Genomic DNA, 16,313 nt, shown 5'->3' with positions numbered 1-16,313 from the left:
CTTGTATTATTATGCTTCCAGCTCTGATTGACTGGAGTCTGCCAAAGCACAACTGAACTAAGTTACAACACAACAGATCTTTTCTGTCTCGCTACAAGTGTCTCTGACTGTTAGTCACTTCCACTACATTTGTTGGTTTTTGTTTCCCTCTACTAGTGTCACCAACATGAATTATACTGTATTTTATATGTATTAGGGTTAGGGTTAGGGTTAGGGTTAGGGTTAGGAAGAGAAAAAATAGAAGGCAGAAGCAGCAACCAAGGGGAGAAAAATGGAAAAAGAAAAATTCACCCAACCTCCCCAACAAAAGCAGCTGACAAGATACCCAAGAAAAAAGCCTTGAGAAAGAAAAAGACAGAAGAAGATAACCCAGTAGCGGTAGAAACAGACAATAATAGATTAATAAGTGAATTGCAGATTATTAAGACTGCCAAATGAATGGAGGATTTATCCAATTCATATATAAACTATAACATTTATCGAATAGACCGTACAAGTTATAATATCCTAGCCAATACCTATAGAAAAGAGATAGGCCCTATATGAAAAAGTTTTTTCACCTTCAATCTTTCAGGGCCCACCTCCTCCAATCCCACGAGCCCAGAAAAAAGAAGAGGTGTAGACCACTTCACTTACCTCTACTGAATAAAAGGTAAGACTCTTATGTCAGTTCATGTTTGTTTAAATGTGTGTGGCCTGTCATCGAGTTGGAAGCAAGGGTGCTTCCTAAATGACATCAGGTCATGGAATTTGGATGTTATTGTAGCAACTGAAACCTGGTTAAAGGAGCCAAGAGATCTACCCCCGTTGCAGAGCAGCTACGAGAAATTCATTTCTCTAGGTCGACTGGCGGACAGGGGTGGGGTGTTGGTCCTGTTAAAAAGAAACTGGGTTTCAAAGAAAAGGTTGATTTTTTCTGGTTGTTATGGGCTTGACATTCAGTTGTGGTAAGACGATCAGACTGGTTGCAATTTATGCACCCAATTTTGGTCAAAGTGAGTATTTTTGTGACCTAGAGAAGTTTCTGTGTATGTCATATTCACTAGCTTTGTTAGGAGACTATAACACAATCTGCGATGCATGTGTAGATTGTGTTGGCTCGAGAACAGATAGGAGAAGTAATATTGGCTTCCGGGAACTGCTAAGTCGTTTTCAGCTACCAGTTCCATATAGGATGGAACACCTGAACACTCCAATGTGGACATGGTCAAGTGGCGACGGGTCTTCCAGGTCATACATAGATAAGATTTTAATTAGAAAAGCTGATAGGAATATAGCTAAGTGTTCAGAGTTTTATCCAGTCAGCTACAGTGATCATAAGTTGGTCACTTGTGAGTTGAACATAGATAAGGTATATAGTCAAGGATATGGCTACTAGAAACTCAATACATCCCTTTCGGAGATTGAGGAGTACAGAAAGCGGGTTAAATTGTTAATACAGGGGGCGTTAACAGGAGCCATCATTAATAACGAATGGTGGTATGCCCTAAAACGAGCCATTAAATTCGAGTCTATTAGATATAGCATAGGTTTAGTGGCTAGTGAATGTAGGCAGGAACAGGGTTTAGTTAAGGCTTTAGAGGAAGCCATGAGGTCTGGCAGTGCAACCCAGGTGAAGGTAAAGAGACTGGAACTTAAAGCAGTACCTTGAAGCCAAGCACATCAGGTGCATTGTCAGGGCTAGACTACATGCAGTGGGTTGCGAAGGAATCAGAGCCACTGGATGGGCCCGAGTGGTGGAAGTCCAATGTGTAAATGATTCCACAGTACGATCTTTGGTGAACCATCAAGGTAAGTTGATAAACAAACCTGAGGAGATGTGTGAGGCCTTTCAGAAGCACTTCACCCACCTTTTTCCAGCAGAACCATTCAGGACAATCTTCACCTTCTACGTTACACCTTAGAGGGGTTTGAGAATAATTCTAGCAGTGGTCCATTTAGACCAAGCTAAGGCATTCGATAGGGTTAACCATCATTACCTGGTGTCTGTTCTTGCACAGTTCAGCCTAGGTCTTGGCTTCCTTAGGTGGATAATTCATTTGTATGATAACATCAACTCGATCATTCGGGTGAACAGTTTTTTGTAAAAAACCATTCTGTATCAAGCGCTCAGTTCATCAAGGGTATCCACTCTCACCACTTTTGTATGTGATGGCTCTTGAGCTGTTACTGCGAAAGTTGAGTGGTATCTTGACAGGACCAGGCAGTGAAAAGTCAGTTTCAGCTTATGTGGATAACATCGCCATCATCGTGACCAAAATGGAACACCTACAGAGGGTAGGCGAGGCCATTGAGGTTTACAAGATGGTGGCAGGAGCAAAGAGTAATTGGGATAAGTCAGTCAGCTTGCAACTTGGCACCTGGAGGGGCAAGTCGATGCTTCCAGACAGAGCCTGGTTGAGTTGCTAGTAGTCTGGTTTGGCCCAAATCTCCAGGTAGACAAGAACAGTCCTGTGGTTTCGAGCAGGGTAGACCACAGAGCCAAGACCTGGTCTGGGCAGCTGCTTTCCCTGAAAGGGAGGGTGAAGGTAGCCAATGTGTTCATTACATTGGTCATCACTTACTGCCTAACTGTAGTTTCTTGCTCAGATTCATGGCTGACCAAGTTGGAAAGACTTACATTTAAATAAAAGAATTTAAAAATTCAAAATTCCATACATTTTTGTGACTCACCCTGTGTATATAAACAGACACATATCACCTTTACAATTGTCACCCTCCCTTTTTCTCAACCTGGTCACTAATCCCCTTCTCTCTTTCTTATTTCCTGTAATACTCTTCATCTTCTCTGCTTATCACCCCTCATCTCTTTGTTTACAATCATTACCTACTCTCTCTTCTGTTCTCCCTGAATTATAGAATATAATTTAGGGCTTTAGCCTTGTAAGTTACAAGGTGATCATCAGTAGTACTAGTACCAAGAAAAAAAGCACTTTGTACTCTGTAAAGTGGTTGGCATTAGAAACTATGTCAAAATAGTCACTGGTGTATGACACAATCCTCTGGCTCGTCAAACATTGCATGTTAAAAATGGAAGCTGGACATCAAATGATGATGATTATATATATATATATATATATATATATATATATATATATATATATATATATATATATATATATATATATATATATATATATACATATATATGTATGTGTGTGTGTGTGTGTGACCAAGACCTTTGGCGATATGCTGTGCTTGAGAAGATCCAGCAAGCCAAGTGAGATTGCAATTGTGGCCTATGCCAGTGTAACATAACTAACCCATTTAAAAATACCCTTCAATTGTCGGACAATATACCGAGCTTGTGAAGACCTGTTGAACTGAGGGAAATTGTAGTCATGGCCCATGCCAGCATGGAAACCAGATGTTAAACAATAATGATGATAATGATGATAATAAATGCATATACACATACAAACATATATATATATCTGAATGTATGTATGCTGGTATGTGTTTTTCGCTTTTGCTGATGTATACCGGAATACAGACTATCATCATCATTGTTTAACTTCCGCCTTCCATGATAGCATGGGTTGGACGATTTGACTGAGGACTGGCGAATCAGATGGCTACACCAGGCTCCAATCTGATTTGGCAGAGTCTCTACAGCTGGATGCCCTTCCTAACGCCAACCACTCCGAGAGTGTAGTGGGTGCTTTTATGTGCCAGCGGCATGAGGGCCAGTCACACAGTACTGGCAATGGCCACACTCAAAATGGTGTATTTTACATGCCACCTGCACGGGAGCAGTCCAGCAGCACTGGCAACAACCTCACTCGAATGTTTTTTCATGTGCCACCAGCACAAGTGTCAGTAGGGCAACGCTGGTAATGATCACGCTCAAATGGTGCCATTTACGTGCCACTGGCACGGAAGCCAGACAGCTGCTCTGGCAATGATCATGCTTGGACGGTGCTCTAAGTGCTCCACTGGTACAGGTGCCATCACGATTTCGATTTCCCTTGCACCAACAGGTCTTCGCAAGCCGAGTTTAGTGTCCAATGAAGGAAAGGTATGCATAAGTGGGATGGCTACATCCCTGGCAGAGGCCTTGGATTATGGTCTCACTTGGCTTGCTGGGTCTTTTCACACACAGCATATTTCCAAAGGTCTCAGTCACAAGTCATTACCTCGGTGAGGCCTAATGTTCGAAGGTTGTGCTTCACCACCTCATCCCAGGTCTTCTTGGGCCTGCCTCTTCCACAGGTTTCCTCAACCACTAGGGTGTGGCACTTTTTCACACAGCTATCCTCATCCATTCTTGCCACATGATCATACCAGTGCAATCGTCTCTCTTGCACACCACAACTGATGCTTCTTAGGTTCAACTTTTCTCTCAAGGTACTTACACTCTGTCGAGTATGCACACTGACAATACATATCCATTGGAGCATTACTGGCTTCATTCCTTGCGTGCTTATGCATGTCCTCAGCAGTCATGGCCCATGTTTCACTGCCATGTAGCATGGCTGTTAGTATACATGCGTCATACAGTCTGCCTTTTACTCTGAGTGAGAGCCCTTTGTCAACAGCAGAGGTAAGAACTCTCTGAACTTTGCCTAGGCTATTCTTATTCTAGCAGCTACACTTTCAGCGCACCCTCCCCTACTACTAACTCGGTCACCTAGATAACAGAAGCTATCAACTACATCTAGTTTTTCTCCCTGGAATGTGGCAGAAGTTGTTTTCTGCCCATTTTCAGTGTTTCTTGCACCTGAACATCTGCCACATACAAAAACTAACTTCCTAGTTAACCTTCCTTTGATATTGCTGCACCTCTTATGATCCATAGCTTACACTGGGTACATCTTATAGAGTTTCTACCTACGCCTTTTCTACAGATCGAGCAGGGCCATCTACCTGAAGGGATTTGTGTTTTATCTACCTTCCTACTTATTAGGACTTTGGTTTTAGCTAGGTTGACTCTAAGGTCCATCGATTTTAGTCCTTGCTTCCACACCTGAAACTTCTCATCTGGTTCTGATAGTGACTCAGCAATTAGCGCAAGGTCATCAGCATAGAGGAGCTCCCAGGAGCATCCTGTCTTGAATTCCTGTGTTACTGCCAGGAGGACTATGATAAATAGGAGGGGGCTGAGGACAGAACCTTGGTGGACCCCTACCTCTACGTGGAATTCTTCACTGTACTCATTGCCAACTCTCACCTTACTGACAGCGTCTCTGTACATGGCTTTCACAGCTCTCACTAACCATTCTTCTATCTCTAGTTTCCTCATTGACCACCAGATAAGGGATCGGGGGACCCTGTCAAGGGCTTTCTCCATGTTAACGAAAGCCAGGTACAGAGGTTTATCCCTGGCTAGTTATTTCTCCTGGAGCTGTCTTACCAGAAATATAGCATCAGTGGTACTTTTTCCTGGAATGAACCCAAACTGCATCTCATCTAAATTGACTCTCTCCCTAATTACTTGGGCTATGACCCTCTCCGTGACTTTCATTACCTGATCCAGTAGCTTGATACCTCTGTAATTATTTGTATCTAAAGTGTCACCTTTACCTTTGTAGTAGTTGACTATGGTGCTGCTACACCAGTCATTGGGTATGACTCCTTCGTGTATCACCTGGTTAACTATACGGGTGACTAGACTATAGCCAACATGGCCAGATATTTTGAGCATTTCTGCAGTGATTCCTGAAGGGCTGGGGGCTTTCCCTGTCTTCATACTTTTAATTGCTTTATCCACCATGTTACTGTCAACTCGGATAGCTGGTCCCTCTGTTGGTTTGACATACGGCAGACTCTCTTTCTCCCATTCATTCTCTTTATTGAGCAACCTTTCGTAGTGGTGTCTCCAAACCACTCTCTTTGCAGCCTCGTTTAGTGCAAGTGTACCATCATCCATGTGGACAAATTTCTCTCCTACGACATCACGATTCTCTCTCACACACTGTCTTGCAACAAGAAAAACCTCAAGTCCTTGGTCCTCATGGCGCAGAACATTGGCAATTTTTTTCTTATCTGCTTCCCCTCTGGCTAAATAGACCTGTCGCCTAGCTTCCCTTCTGGCAGTCTGAAAGAATACCCTGCTACCACCGTACTTCCAGTCCTTCCAAGCCTGTTTCTTTTATCCAATACCCCTGTCAACAACATTGTTCCACCACCACGTTATTTTGGGTCAAGAGGGGACTTCGCACCATCCACAGATCTGGTCAGTAGCCCTCAGCAGGTTGTCCCGTAGAAACCTCCAGTTGTCTTCTACATCGTGTGAAGCTACTTCCCCTTCTATTTCGTCAAAAGCTTCAAGTAATAAGTCTCTAAATCTCTGTCCATTCACAGGATCTTTAAGCTTCCAGACCCTTCTCCTCCACGCTGGTCATCTTCTGGGCAACCACTTAGCCCTGATCCTGAAGTCACTAACTACTAGTCTATGTTGTGGGGTACATTCTTCGCCTGGGAATGTTTTGGCATTTATAAGCAGCCATCTTTCCCTTTTCCTGGCAAGGATGTAGTCAATTTGGCTAGTGTGTCTCTCAGAACAATAGGTGATGAGGTGACTGGCAGATTTCCTGAAGTTAGTATTGCAAACCATAAGGTCATTTGCATCACAGAACTCCAGCAGCCTGGTTCCCTTCTCATTGCAGGAACCAAAACCATAGCCTCCATGTACGCCATGGAAGCCCCCTTCATGTTGTCCAACATGTCCATTGAAGTCACCAGCCACAAAGAAAAAGTCCCTGTCATTCTTCAATGAGGTAGTCTGCAAGAGGGTGTCATAAAATCAGGCTTTCTGTCCATCAGGTAGCCCCAGCTGAGGGGCATAGGTTGAGATAATGGTTGCTAACCCATGATGAAGGACTAATCTAATCTTAAGTATTCTATCGCATACTCTGACTACCTCGATTACCTTATCCACCCATTTCTCCACAAGAAGTATACCCACGCCCCCGACCCCGTCTGTGTTCCCTGCCTAGAAAATCTTGTACCTGTGTTCTTTGCCTATGAGGAACCTAGCCGAACCTCCTCTCCACCTTACTTCTTGGAGGCAGCAGATATCGACACATCTCTGTTCAAGCATCTCAACAATCTCACCAGACCTACCTTTCAGTGTGCCAACGTTGAAAGTACCAACCCTGAGGATGTGGGAGGTATGGGCTCGTGAGACCCTGGGGTGGGGAACAGCAGCGTCATGTACCTGAAAAGAAAGCTCGCATTTTGCAGAATTCATAAAAATGTAAAAATAGTGCTTTATTAATAAAGTCCTATCAGATATTTATATACTGTTTTAGACACTCTCTTATTGTCAGAATAGACACTCTCTTACTGTCTTATTGTCAGAAAAGTACTGATTCATAAATTGGCTTGTTGGAAACCTATAACAAACAATGCTACTGCATAGAAACTACAGTATGAAATGACCAAAGTTAACCTTCATTTTTCCAAATAAGTTTAGAATCAATGAAGTTGAATGAAAATAAGAATAATAAAATTAATGAATGAAATTAGTTACCTTTTAGGTCTGCATGAGAGTAGCCTTTTCTTAAAGTGATCTGAAACACTTCTAAATTACTGATGAAAGAAGCCAGTTTTGACAAGCTCTGTTTTCCACTACCACCAACTCCAATAAGCAAAGCATTGCCCTGTGGCATCTCAAGGATACGATTGATTCGACAGACATGTATCATGGCATCTTCAAACAGTACCAGATTCATAGCAGCATTCAATTCATTGTAATTAGCCAGGGCATCATTCAAGATTTTTCGTAAGCTAGACCAGTCAGAAACAGGCATGTATTTTGGTTCACCAATTCCAGTAGCAAAATGACTAAATATTAGAGGGTTCGCCATTAGTGCAGCTGCATCACAGTCCTGTTAAAGTGAATAGTGTAAATATATTAACTATTGAATGACGAGGGAACAAGAATTATGTAATCAACTTCATTTGCTTACAGCTGTTTCTGCTATAAGAAGCAATGCACTCAGAGTTGCTTATGTAACATTTTATAGCTTCCTTTGAGTTATTAATTTGAAGTGTATGTTTATTTTGGAATGCAATATGGTTTGAGGGTGAGAAATATGCAGATTTAGATAAACATGTGTGCTCACATAGGTACATAATTAACATACATATAATTATTACAGAGATACAGAAATACATACAAATATATGTTAAGACATATTTAAACAGATACATACAAGTACAAAAAAATATATAAATTAGATAACTGGACATATGTAAAACCATAAAGACCCAGACAAAATATAAATATAAACCTATAGAGATAAATAGACTTATAAACATATGTAAAATCTGATGCCAATGTATCTAATTCTCAAAAAAATGTAATTTTCTACTTTTGATGTTGTTATAGGGATGAGCTGGTCAATGAAGATATATTTTGTTGGCTGCATCAATAATAACTGGAGCAAACATTTAACTAAGATATTTATTATTTCCCTTTGATCTGTTCCAGTTGTGTTTGAAGAGGGTCAGTTTATAAACAAGGTGGTATCAAAACGTTGCTGGACAAGTTCTGTAGTGTGCCAACAAATGGCAGCACACGGTTGTGTGCTCAGTGACTTAGCAGTGACATTCATTAAGCAGTGTGCTGAGTGACATTTCTGAGTTTACTTCACAAGTTGTGAAATTTGTGTTTTCGTGGTCACGTGTATGCTGTAGTCTGCTATTTTGTCATGGACAGGAAGTTGGAACAAAGAACCAACTTAGGAAGTGTGCTACAGAGAGATTGAACATGTTTCGGCAAGCTCATGAAGAGTGCTTCAAAACTGGAAGAACGTCCCTGGAAAATGATGAACGATCTGGATGACCTGCCATGAGCATCACCCCTGGAAATGTGGAGAAAATTCATCAGTTTGTGCATGGAGGATTGTCGGAGGACAATTAACAACATTGCTCATGTTGTTGGTCTGTCGTATGGGTCTGTGCAGGCAATCCTAATGTCTGAATTGAACATGTGGCATGTCTCTGTCAAGTCTGTACCCCACCTGCTGACCACTGAGCAGAAAGAACATTGCATCAAAGTCTTTCAAGATTTCTGTCAGTGTGCTGCTGCTGACCCATCTTTCATATTGAGGATCATCACCAGTGACAAGAGTTGGGTCTACAAGTACAACACTGAGAAACACTGAGAGTAAAATAAACAAATATACTGCCAATCCTATGTAAATACAAGTAACTTTCACTTTGACACTAAAACATTTATTCAATACAAACTGTGAATTTCTTCAAAATCTTTTTTAAAACACATTTACTTAATACCATGTAACTTTAACATTCGCAGTCAAACATTTATTCAATACAAACGGTGTCCACATTTACTGTCCATACAAACTGTGAGTTTCTTGAATTTCGTTTTAACTGCTACTTTCTATTATGAACCTTTACGAACGATCCAACAAAATATTAAACAAAAAAGGAAACAGAAACACTAGGAAAACTCAAACTGTGAGTTTTTTGAAAAACACATTTAATCACATACATACAAACACCTGTCTATTTATTTATTGTCCGTTTCTTATCACCCTTTCCCACTTCAATTTCACGCATACTTTCCTAGTCACTTTCTCTCTACAAGTAACTTTCATAAAATCTTCGGCACATGAAATGCTACCGAAAAAAAAAAAAAAAAGGCGCCTCAGTCACCATACCGCCTCAGCACTGGTGCTAAAGAGCAAATGAGTCCTCAGAGCAAACTGTTTCTAGACTTTCACACGCCACCTTATGTTCAGCGAAATGCCAAGCTGCTGAAAGTTTGCAACACCACACCCTCGCCTAGCCAAAATGGCTTCATATGCTGCTACTTCCAGGGCTACAGAGGGCCCGGAAAAAACGGCGACTCACCTGGATACAAACGCTGCTGCTACTGCTGCTTCCAGGGCTTCAGAGGGCCAGCAACAAGCGGCCAATTGACTGGCTAAAAACGCTGCGGCTACTGCTGCTTCCAGATCTTCCAAACGGTTGGAACAAAGCAAACCAAACAAGCCCACTGCTGCGACATCCAAAACTGTTTCATGTATGGATTTCTACTTGTAAAGCTTCATGACGAGGCCTAATGATTTTAGCACCCTGCACAGGTCATGGGAACTGTTTCACCAGTTTGCAGTTGACATGGCTGCAAAGATGGAGTCAGAGAGACTGTGCTTCATTAGATTGAATCAGAAGAAGCTGCGATCAGACTCCTACATCCATTTGCGTGATGGCATCAGTAATGATGCTAACCCAAGGAACATCGGCAAAATATGCATTCTCCCCTCAACCTATCCAGGGGCGGAGGCACTGTACAGGCACAAGCGAACACAAGATGCTATGACTTTCACTCGGCACTATGAGCGCCCCGATTTATTCATCACGTTTACATGTAACCTGAAATGGGTTGAGGTAACGTGGGAACTTCTCCCACACCAGCAGTACTGTCATCAGCATGATCTTATTGCCAGGGTTTTCAAGCAGAAGCTGACTAGGCTAATTAATTTGATCAAAAAAAGGGTAGGTTTTTGGGCCTGTTCAGTACCACATGTATACTGTTAAGTGGCAGAAGTGAGGGTTGCTACATGCGCACATTTTGGTTTAGTTGGTCACCAAAATAGACCCTATACTTATAGATGACATCATCACAGCAGAAATCCCCAACCCCACTGTTGACCGACAGCTGTACGACATTGTCAAGGCACACATGGTGCATGGTCCGTGCGGTCCCGGTTTTCAAAACTTTTCCTCATGCCACAAAGACCATGTGTGCACTAAACGATACCCAAAAAGGTTCGTGGATGAGACCCAGACCACTGGCAATGGATATCCACTGTACAGATGAAGGCGGCCTGAGAATGGGGGATTCACTATAACTTTACGGGGTCATCAAGTTGATAATAGATGGGTGATCCCATACTGTCCATTACTGATGAAACTTTTCAACGCTCATATAAATGTGGAGTTCTGTCATTCAGTAAAATCAATTAAGTACATATGTAAATATATTAACAAGGGTTCAGACGCTGCCATATTCGGCCTTCAAAAGGACAATAGCATGGACGAATTGTCGCACTACTTGGCAGGTCGATATATCAGCAGTGGTGAAGCTTTTTGGCAGATATTCGGGTTTCCGCTTCACCAAAGGAACCCCGCCATCATACAACTAGCAGTTCATTTGGAAAACGGCCAGCAGACTTATTTTACTGAACAGACTGCTGCTCAATTGGCGGCCAATCCAAAAGAAACAACTTTGACTGGGTTTTTTAGGCTTTGCCAAATTGACAAATTTGCCAAAACACTTTTATACCCTCAGGTCTCGTCCTACCATGTGTGGTCAAAGAACACTTGGGTGCGTAGGAAGTCAGGTTAGGATGTTCAAGGACATCCCGATGTCAAGTGTAACAGTTGTCTAGGAAGAGTGTACACTGTACCTCCCAACCAGCATGAGTGTTTTAACCTTCGCCTTCTCCTTCGTGACGTTTTTGGCCCACAAAGCTTTCAAGACATAAGAACTGTTGACGGTGTATTATGTGACACTTTCCGCAAAGCCTGCTTCAGGCGTGGACTTTTGGAGGATGATTCACAATGGGCTGCTATTATGGTGGAGGGTGTTTTGTTAAAATCCTCTAAAAGCCTAAGATCGCTTTTCGCTATTCTACTCCTATGGTGCAACTTGGGTGATCCCGCCTCTTTATGGTTGACCTACAAAAATTACATGTCTGAAGATTTCTTGCATCAAGCTCACTTGCTAAATCCATCAATCAACGTCCAGTACAATGACCTCATTTACAACAGAGTGCTGCTTGAAATCGAAGATACTGTTCTCAATATGGGCGGGAGTGCATTGGCAGTGTATGGCCTACCTTCAACAAACCGGGAACGCCCAAACACACTGTCTTCTGATTTGCTGCATGAGACATGTTATAATGTTGACAAACTTGCCCAGTACATAACGAACAATGAGCCAAAGCTCCTTCCAGATCAGAAGTTCACTTACAACTCTGTTATTAATTCTGTCCGGGACAAAGCTGGGGGAGATTTTCTTCCTTGACGCTCCTGCGGGAACTGGCAAAACTTTTGTCACAAAATTAATATTGGCTGAGATTAGGTGAACACAAGGCATTGCCTGAGCTGTGGCATCATCTGGAATTGCGGCTACTTTGTTGCCAGGTGGCAGGACAGCTCACTCCACTTTCAAGCTCCCACTTGACTTAGTGAAAACTGACACACCAATTTGCAGCATCAGTAACAGCTCCGATCAGGCAGAAGTGTTCAGAAGATGCAAGCTTATCGTTTGGGATGAATGTACAATGGCTCACAGAGGTGCTCTTGAGGCACTAGATAGATCTCTGAGAGACATCAAAGACTCTACAGTTCCCATGGGAGGCATAACACTTCTTTCAGGGGACTTCAGGCAAACACTGCTAGTTATTCCCAAGGAGATAGAGCTGATACAGTACGTGCATGTCTTAAGTCATCCACATTGTGGCCTCTGGTGAAGACTCTCAAACTTCACACTAACATGCGGGCTCATAAGCGAGGTGACGTAGCATCAGCAGAATTTTCTCACACCCTCATTGCACTTGACAAAGCCAAAACTCCCTGCGATGAAAAGGGTAATATTGCCATTGATTCACTTTGTACCATTGTTAATATGCCTTCTGATTTCACTGATGCAGTTTTCCCAGATCTCCAAGCAAATTATCAGAATATGGATTGGATTGGCCAAAGGGCTATTCTGGCCCCGAAGAATACATCTGTTAACCATATTAATGATCAAATGCTAAAAATCATTCCTGGGGATGGCTATATATATAAGTCTATTGATACAACTCCTGACCCTGAGGACGCCATCAACTATCCAATAGAAGTACTAAATTCCTTTGAGCCCCCTGGACTACCCCCACACATTCTCAAACTTAAAGTTGGTGCCCCCATAATGCTCATTCGAAATTTGGTTGTGTCTAAACAATGCAATGGCACACGTTTAATCAATAAGTCCTTATCTCCCAATCTGATTGAGGCCATGATAATCAAAGGGTGCAGTCGAGGCAACGTTGTCCTCATACCCAGAATGCATCTTTTCCCATCAGGAGCAGACCTACCTTTCACATTTCGGAGGTCCCAGTTTCCAGTGAGGCCATGCTTTGCAATGTCACTTAACAAAGCACAGGGGCAAACACTGTCTGTCGCGGGAATACATTTAGGGGAGCCGTGTTTCTCTCATGGTCAGCTTTATGTTGGCTGCTCACGTGTGGGCAGCAAGAGTGATGCTTTCGCGTTCGTTCCACAAGGAAAAACAAAAAATATTGTGTACAAGGAGGTTTTATAGGATTACTTCGATTTCTAGTTTTATTAATTTAAACAATTTTTTTAATTTCTTACTTTTTGTCAGTAATTTCTAAGTAGGTGTAGGTTCATATTTATTGCAGTGCACTTGACACTCCCAAATATCAGCCGTAAGAAGGCTGATTCTCGCGGCGTTACAAAATTTCATTACAAATCAGATCCTGCTCAAAAATCACCTGTTGTTACTCACCAACACCCATTGGGCAAGCATCAGTCAGAGGACGATGGACAGGTTAGTATTTCAATTCCATACGACTCTCAAAGAGTCAACAATGCTTTTATGACGAGATTTACATTTTTAGGCGGTTCCCTGCAATTACTTCACACTTCACCAACACCTGCACTCCACTCAGTTCTATTTCACTCACTTCGTCAGTACAGCAGCCTCATCTTCTACATCCGACGTACATGATACATCTCCCCCTTCCATCTCCTCTCTCACCATTACAGTTTACTACATCGGCAACATTATCGCAAGATACCATTTGAAAACCAAGCAACATATCATTTCATACAACAACAAATGTAATCATAACGACGATCAATGAAACAAATGCATTAAAATAATTACATGAAGAAGTAACTATCTCTTACACACCATTACAATTTACATAAAATAGCAAAACTTAAACAGTTGATAAAACTAAATACATACATCCTCTCTCTCACCATTATATTTTACACCATTACATTTTACATCAAATACAAACTATTCTAAAGCAACAGGTCATTTTACACAACATCTTGACGAGACACGTGTTCTGATTCAACTATTCAGCACCACTACAGTCTTGCCCATCTGACATATGGTGAGTAGATGCTATTGTTGTATATTTTCAAACTTACCCGTATTTACTAACCCAAGATTAATCCACATCTTTCCTCCATAGGGCATCTATTCTGTTTTCACAGACCATGAAGTTTTGTAACAGCACGTCCACTGCCGTTGATGGAAAAGGAAGATGCTGTATTCACTTGCGAACGTTTTACACACCCTTACATGACTACCTAAGACATTGTTACAATTGTGAGAACAATAAAACAGCCTTTTCAGGGCCACCTCACATTCTATTGTTACCCGCTTCTGAGAGTGTTGCAATGCTCTTGGCAGGGCTTTCTGTGCAGTTGCAAATCGATTGGTTGGTCGTCAACTTATAACAATCTTTGCCTCAATAATCATAATTGAGTAGAATCATTAACAGTACTTTAAAGCAATTAAGCCCCGAGCAACGCCGGGCACTTCTGCTAGTGTATATATATATATATATATATATATATATATATATATATATATATATATATATATATATATACATAGACAGATAGATACTTTCTTTTGTATTAGTCCATGGACTAATGCAAAAGAAAGAATCTATCTATCTGTCTATGTATATATATAAACATAATTAAGGGATCAGCAAACATTTGCTTCACCACATACCGAAGTTCAGAAATAGCAGCTAAAAAGGCTCAGACTCCAACAGATAGCATTACTTGTAACTCACAAAGGCAAAATCAAGAAGAAAAAACAAATGAAAACTAACCATTCGAAGTTAATCATAGACGCGGTTCTTGATTATGAGCAATAATACTCAATTTCCTTCATCGGTATGATATTCTAGTAGTAAATTCGACTATGCTAGCAAAACTGTGCATATATATATATATATATATATATATATATATATATATATATATATATATATATATATATATATACTAGAGTAAGCACATAAATGCGAAACAAGGTGGAAAAAATAGTACTCAAATACCAGAGGTAGAGTAATATACTATGTAAAAGTGTTTGCAAGTAGCAAACAGGATTAGATACTTCAAATAGTTTACACAATGAACACACACAGTTTTGTTTAGAATAGAACAGAAAAAAGGTTATAAGCAAACATATACAATTAGTTTAATGGATACACATTTGAAAATGGTTTCGTTTCATCAGTCCTTTCAACTAACGGTCTTTAGCATATAATGAACAAATTTCAGTATAAAATCATCTCATTATAAAATTGAAGAAAACCTTAAATCAAAAAAAGCTTATAAAAGGACAGAGTCTAAATACATAGGGTAGATAATTTGTAAAATATAAATCAATTAATACATTAAAAATTATATCTGTTTAAAAATTAAAACTTAAAAATTCTAAAGCCTAGCCAGGCTCATGGGCCCAGTTTCCTGGTTTCAATGGCGTATGTGATCCCAGCTGTACAGGACGCCAGTCCATCACAGCATTACCCATTTTTGCCATCTGAGTGGACTGGAGTAACGTGAAATGAAGTGTTTTGCTCAAGAACACAACGTGTCACCCGGTCCAGGAATCGAAACCACAGTCTTACCATCATGGTGCTGACACCCTAACCACTAGGCCACGTGCCTCCATATGTACATATATAGGCGAGGCATTAATATATATACAACTGCATATTTAATATTTTAATTAATATCATCTTATTATATATACCATTCGTTTTTAACACGTATATAATAACTCCATTCATCTCCGAAGAGCGGAATTATTACCAGTATGCTTATCTATATTGATTACATTGTGGAGGCAATAATGTCTGTGAAACGATCGTCAGATGCTTTTTAATTTTTAGACTTTCATAATATTTATACTGAATTACGCATACATTTTTATATACATTTATATACGCATGTATTTTTATGTACATTTATATTTTTTATATATATTTATATTTTGTACATCTTAAATTTTAATTTGATTATAATTCAAAATATTACTGTGTCACATTAAACATATTTCTTTCGGAAATTTGGATATTGATTTCCTGTGTATATTATTAATAATTTTATAAATTTATTAATGATATAAAAACACACACACATATATATATATATATATATATATATATATATGTATGTATGTATGTATGTATGTATGTATGTATGCACACATGCATGCGTTCAAAATCTCCTGGCATATGCTTATACAAGCTAGTTGCTACAGGTGAAAGAAAGAGGAGGTAAACATTAAG

General features: G+C 40.5%; 1 protein-coding gene across 1 annotated transcript in view; it reads right to left on the bottom strand.

Annotated features, from left to right (window-relative positions):
• Positions 1-16,313, bottom strand: part of LOC106876453 (dynein beta chain, ciliary) — an 855,334-nt gene that overhangs the window by 170,665 nt on the left and 668,356 nt on the right. The window contains exon 41 of the mRNA XM_089350837.1: positions 7,475-7,832. Coding sequence (XP_089206963.1) covers positions 7,475-7,832 — 358 coding nt within the window. The remainder of the gene's footprint in view (positions 1-7,474; positions 7,833-16,313) is intronic.

The sequence above is a fragment of the Octopus bimaculoides genome, chromosome 1, assembly GCF_046866305.1.
Source record: "Octopus bimaculoides isolate indiv1 chromosome 1, ASM4686630v1, whole genome shotgun sequence".
Classification (NCBI taxonomy): domain Eukaryota; kingdom Metazoa; phylum Mollusca; class Cephalopoda; order Octopoda; family Octopodidae; genus Octopus; species Octopus bimaculoides.
The sequence above is the reverse complement of the archived record's forward strand: the minus strand, read 5'-3'. Positions and strand labels throughout refer to the sequence as shown.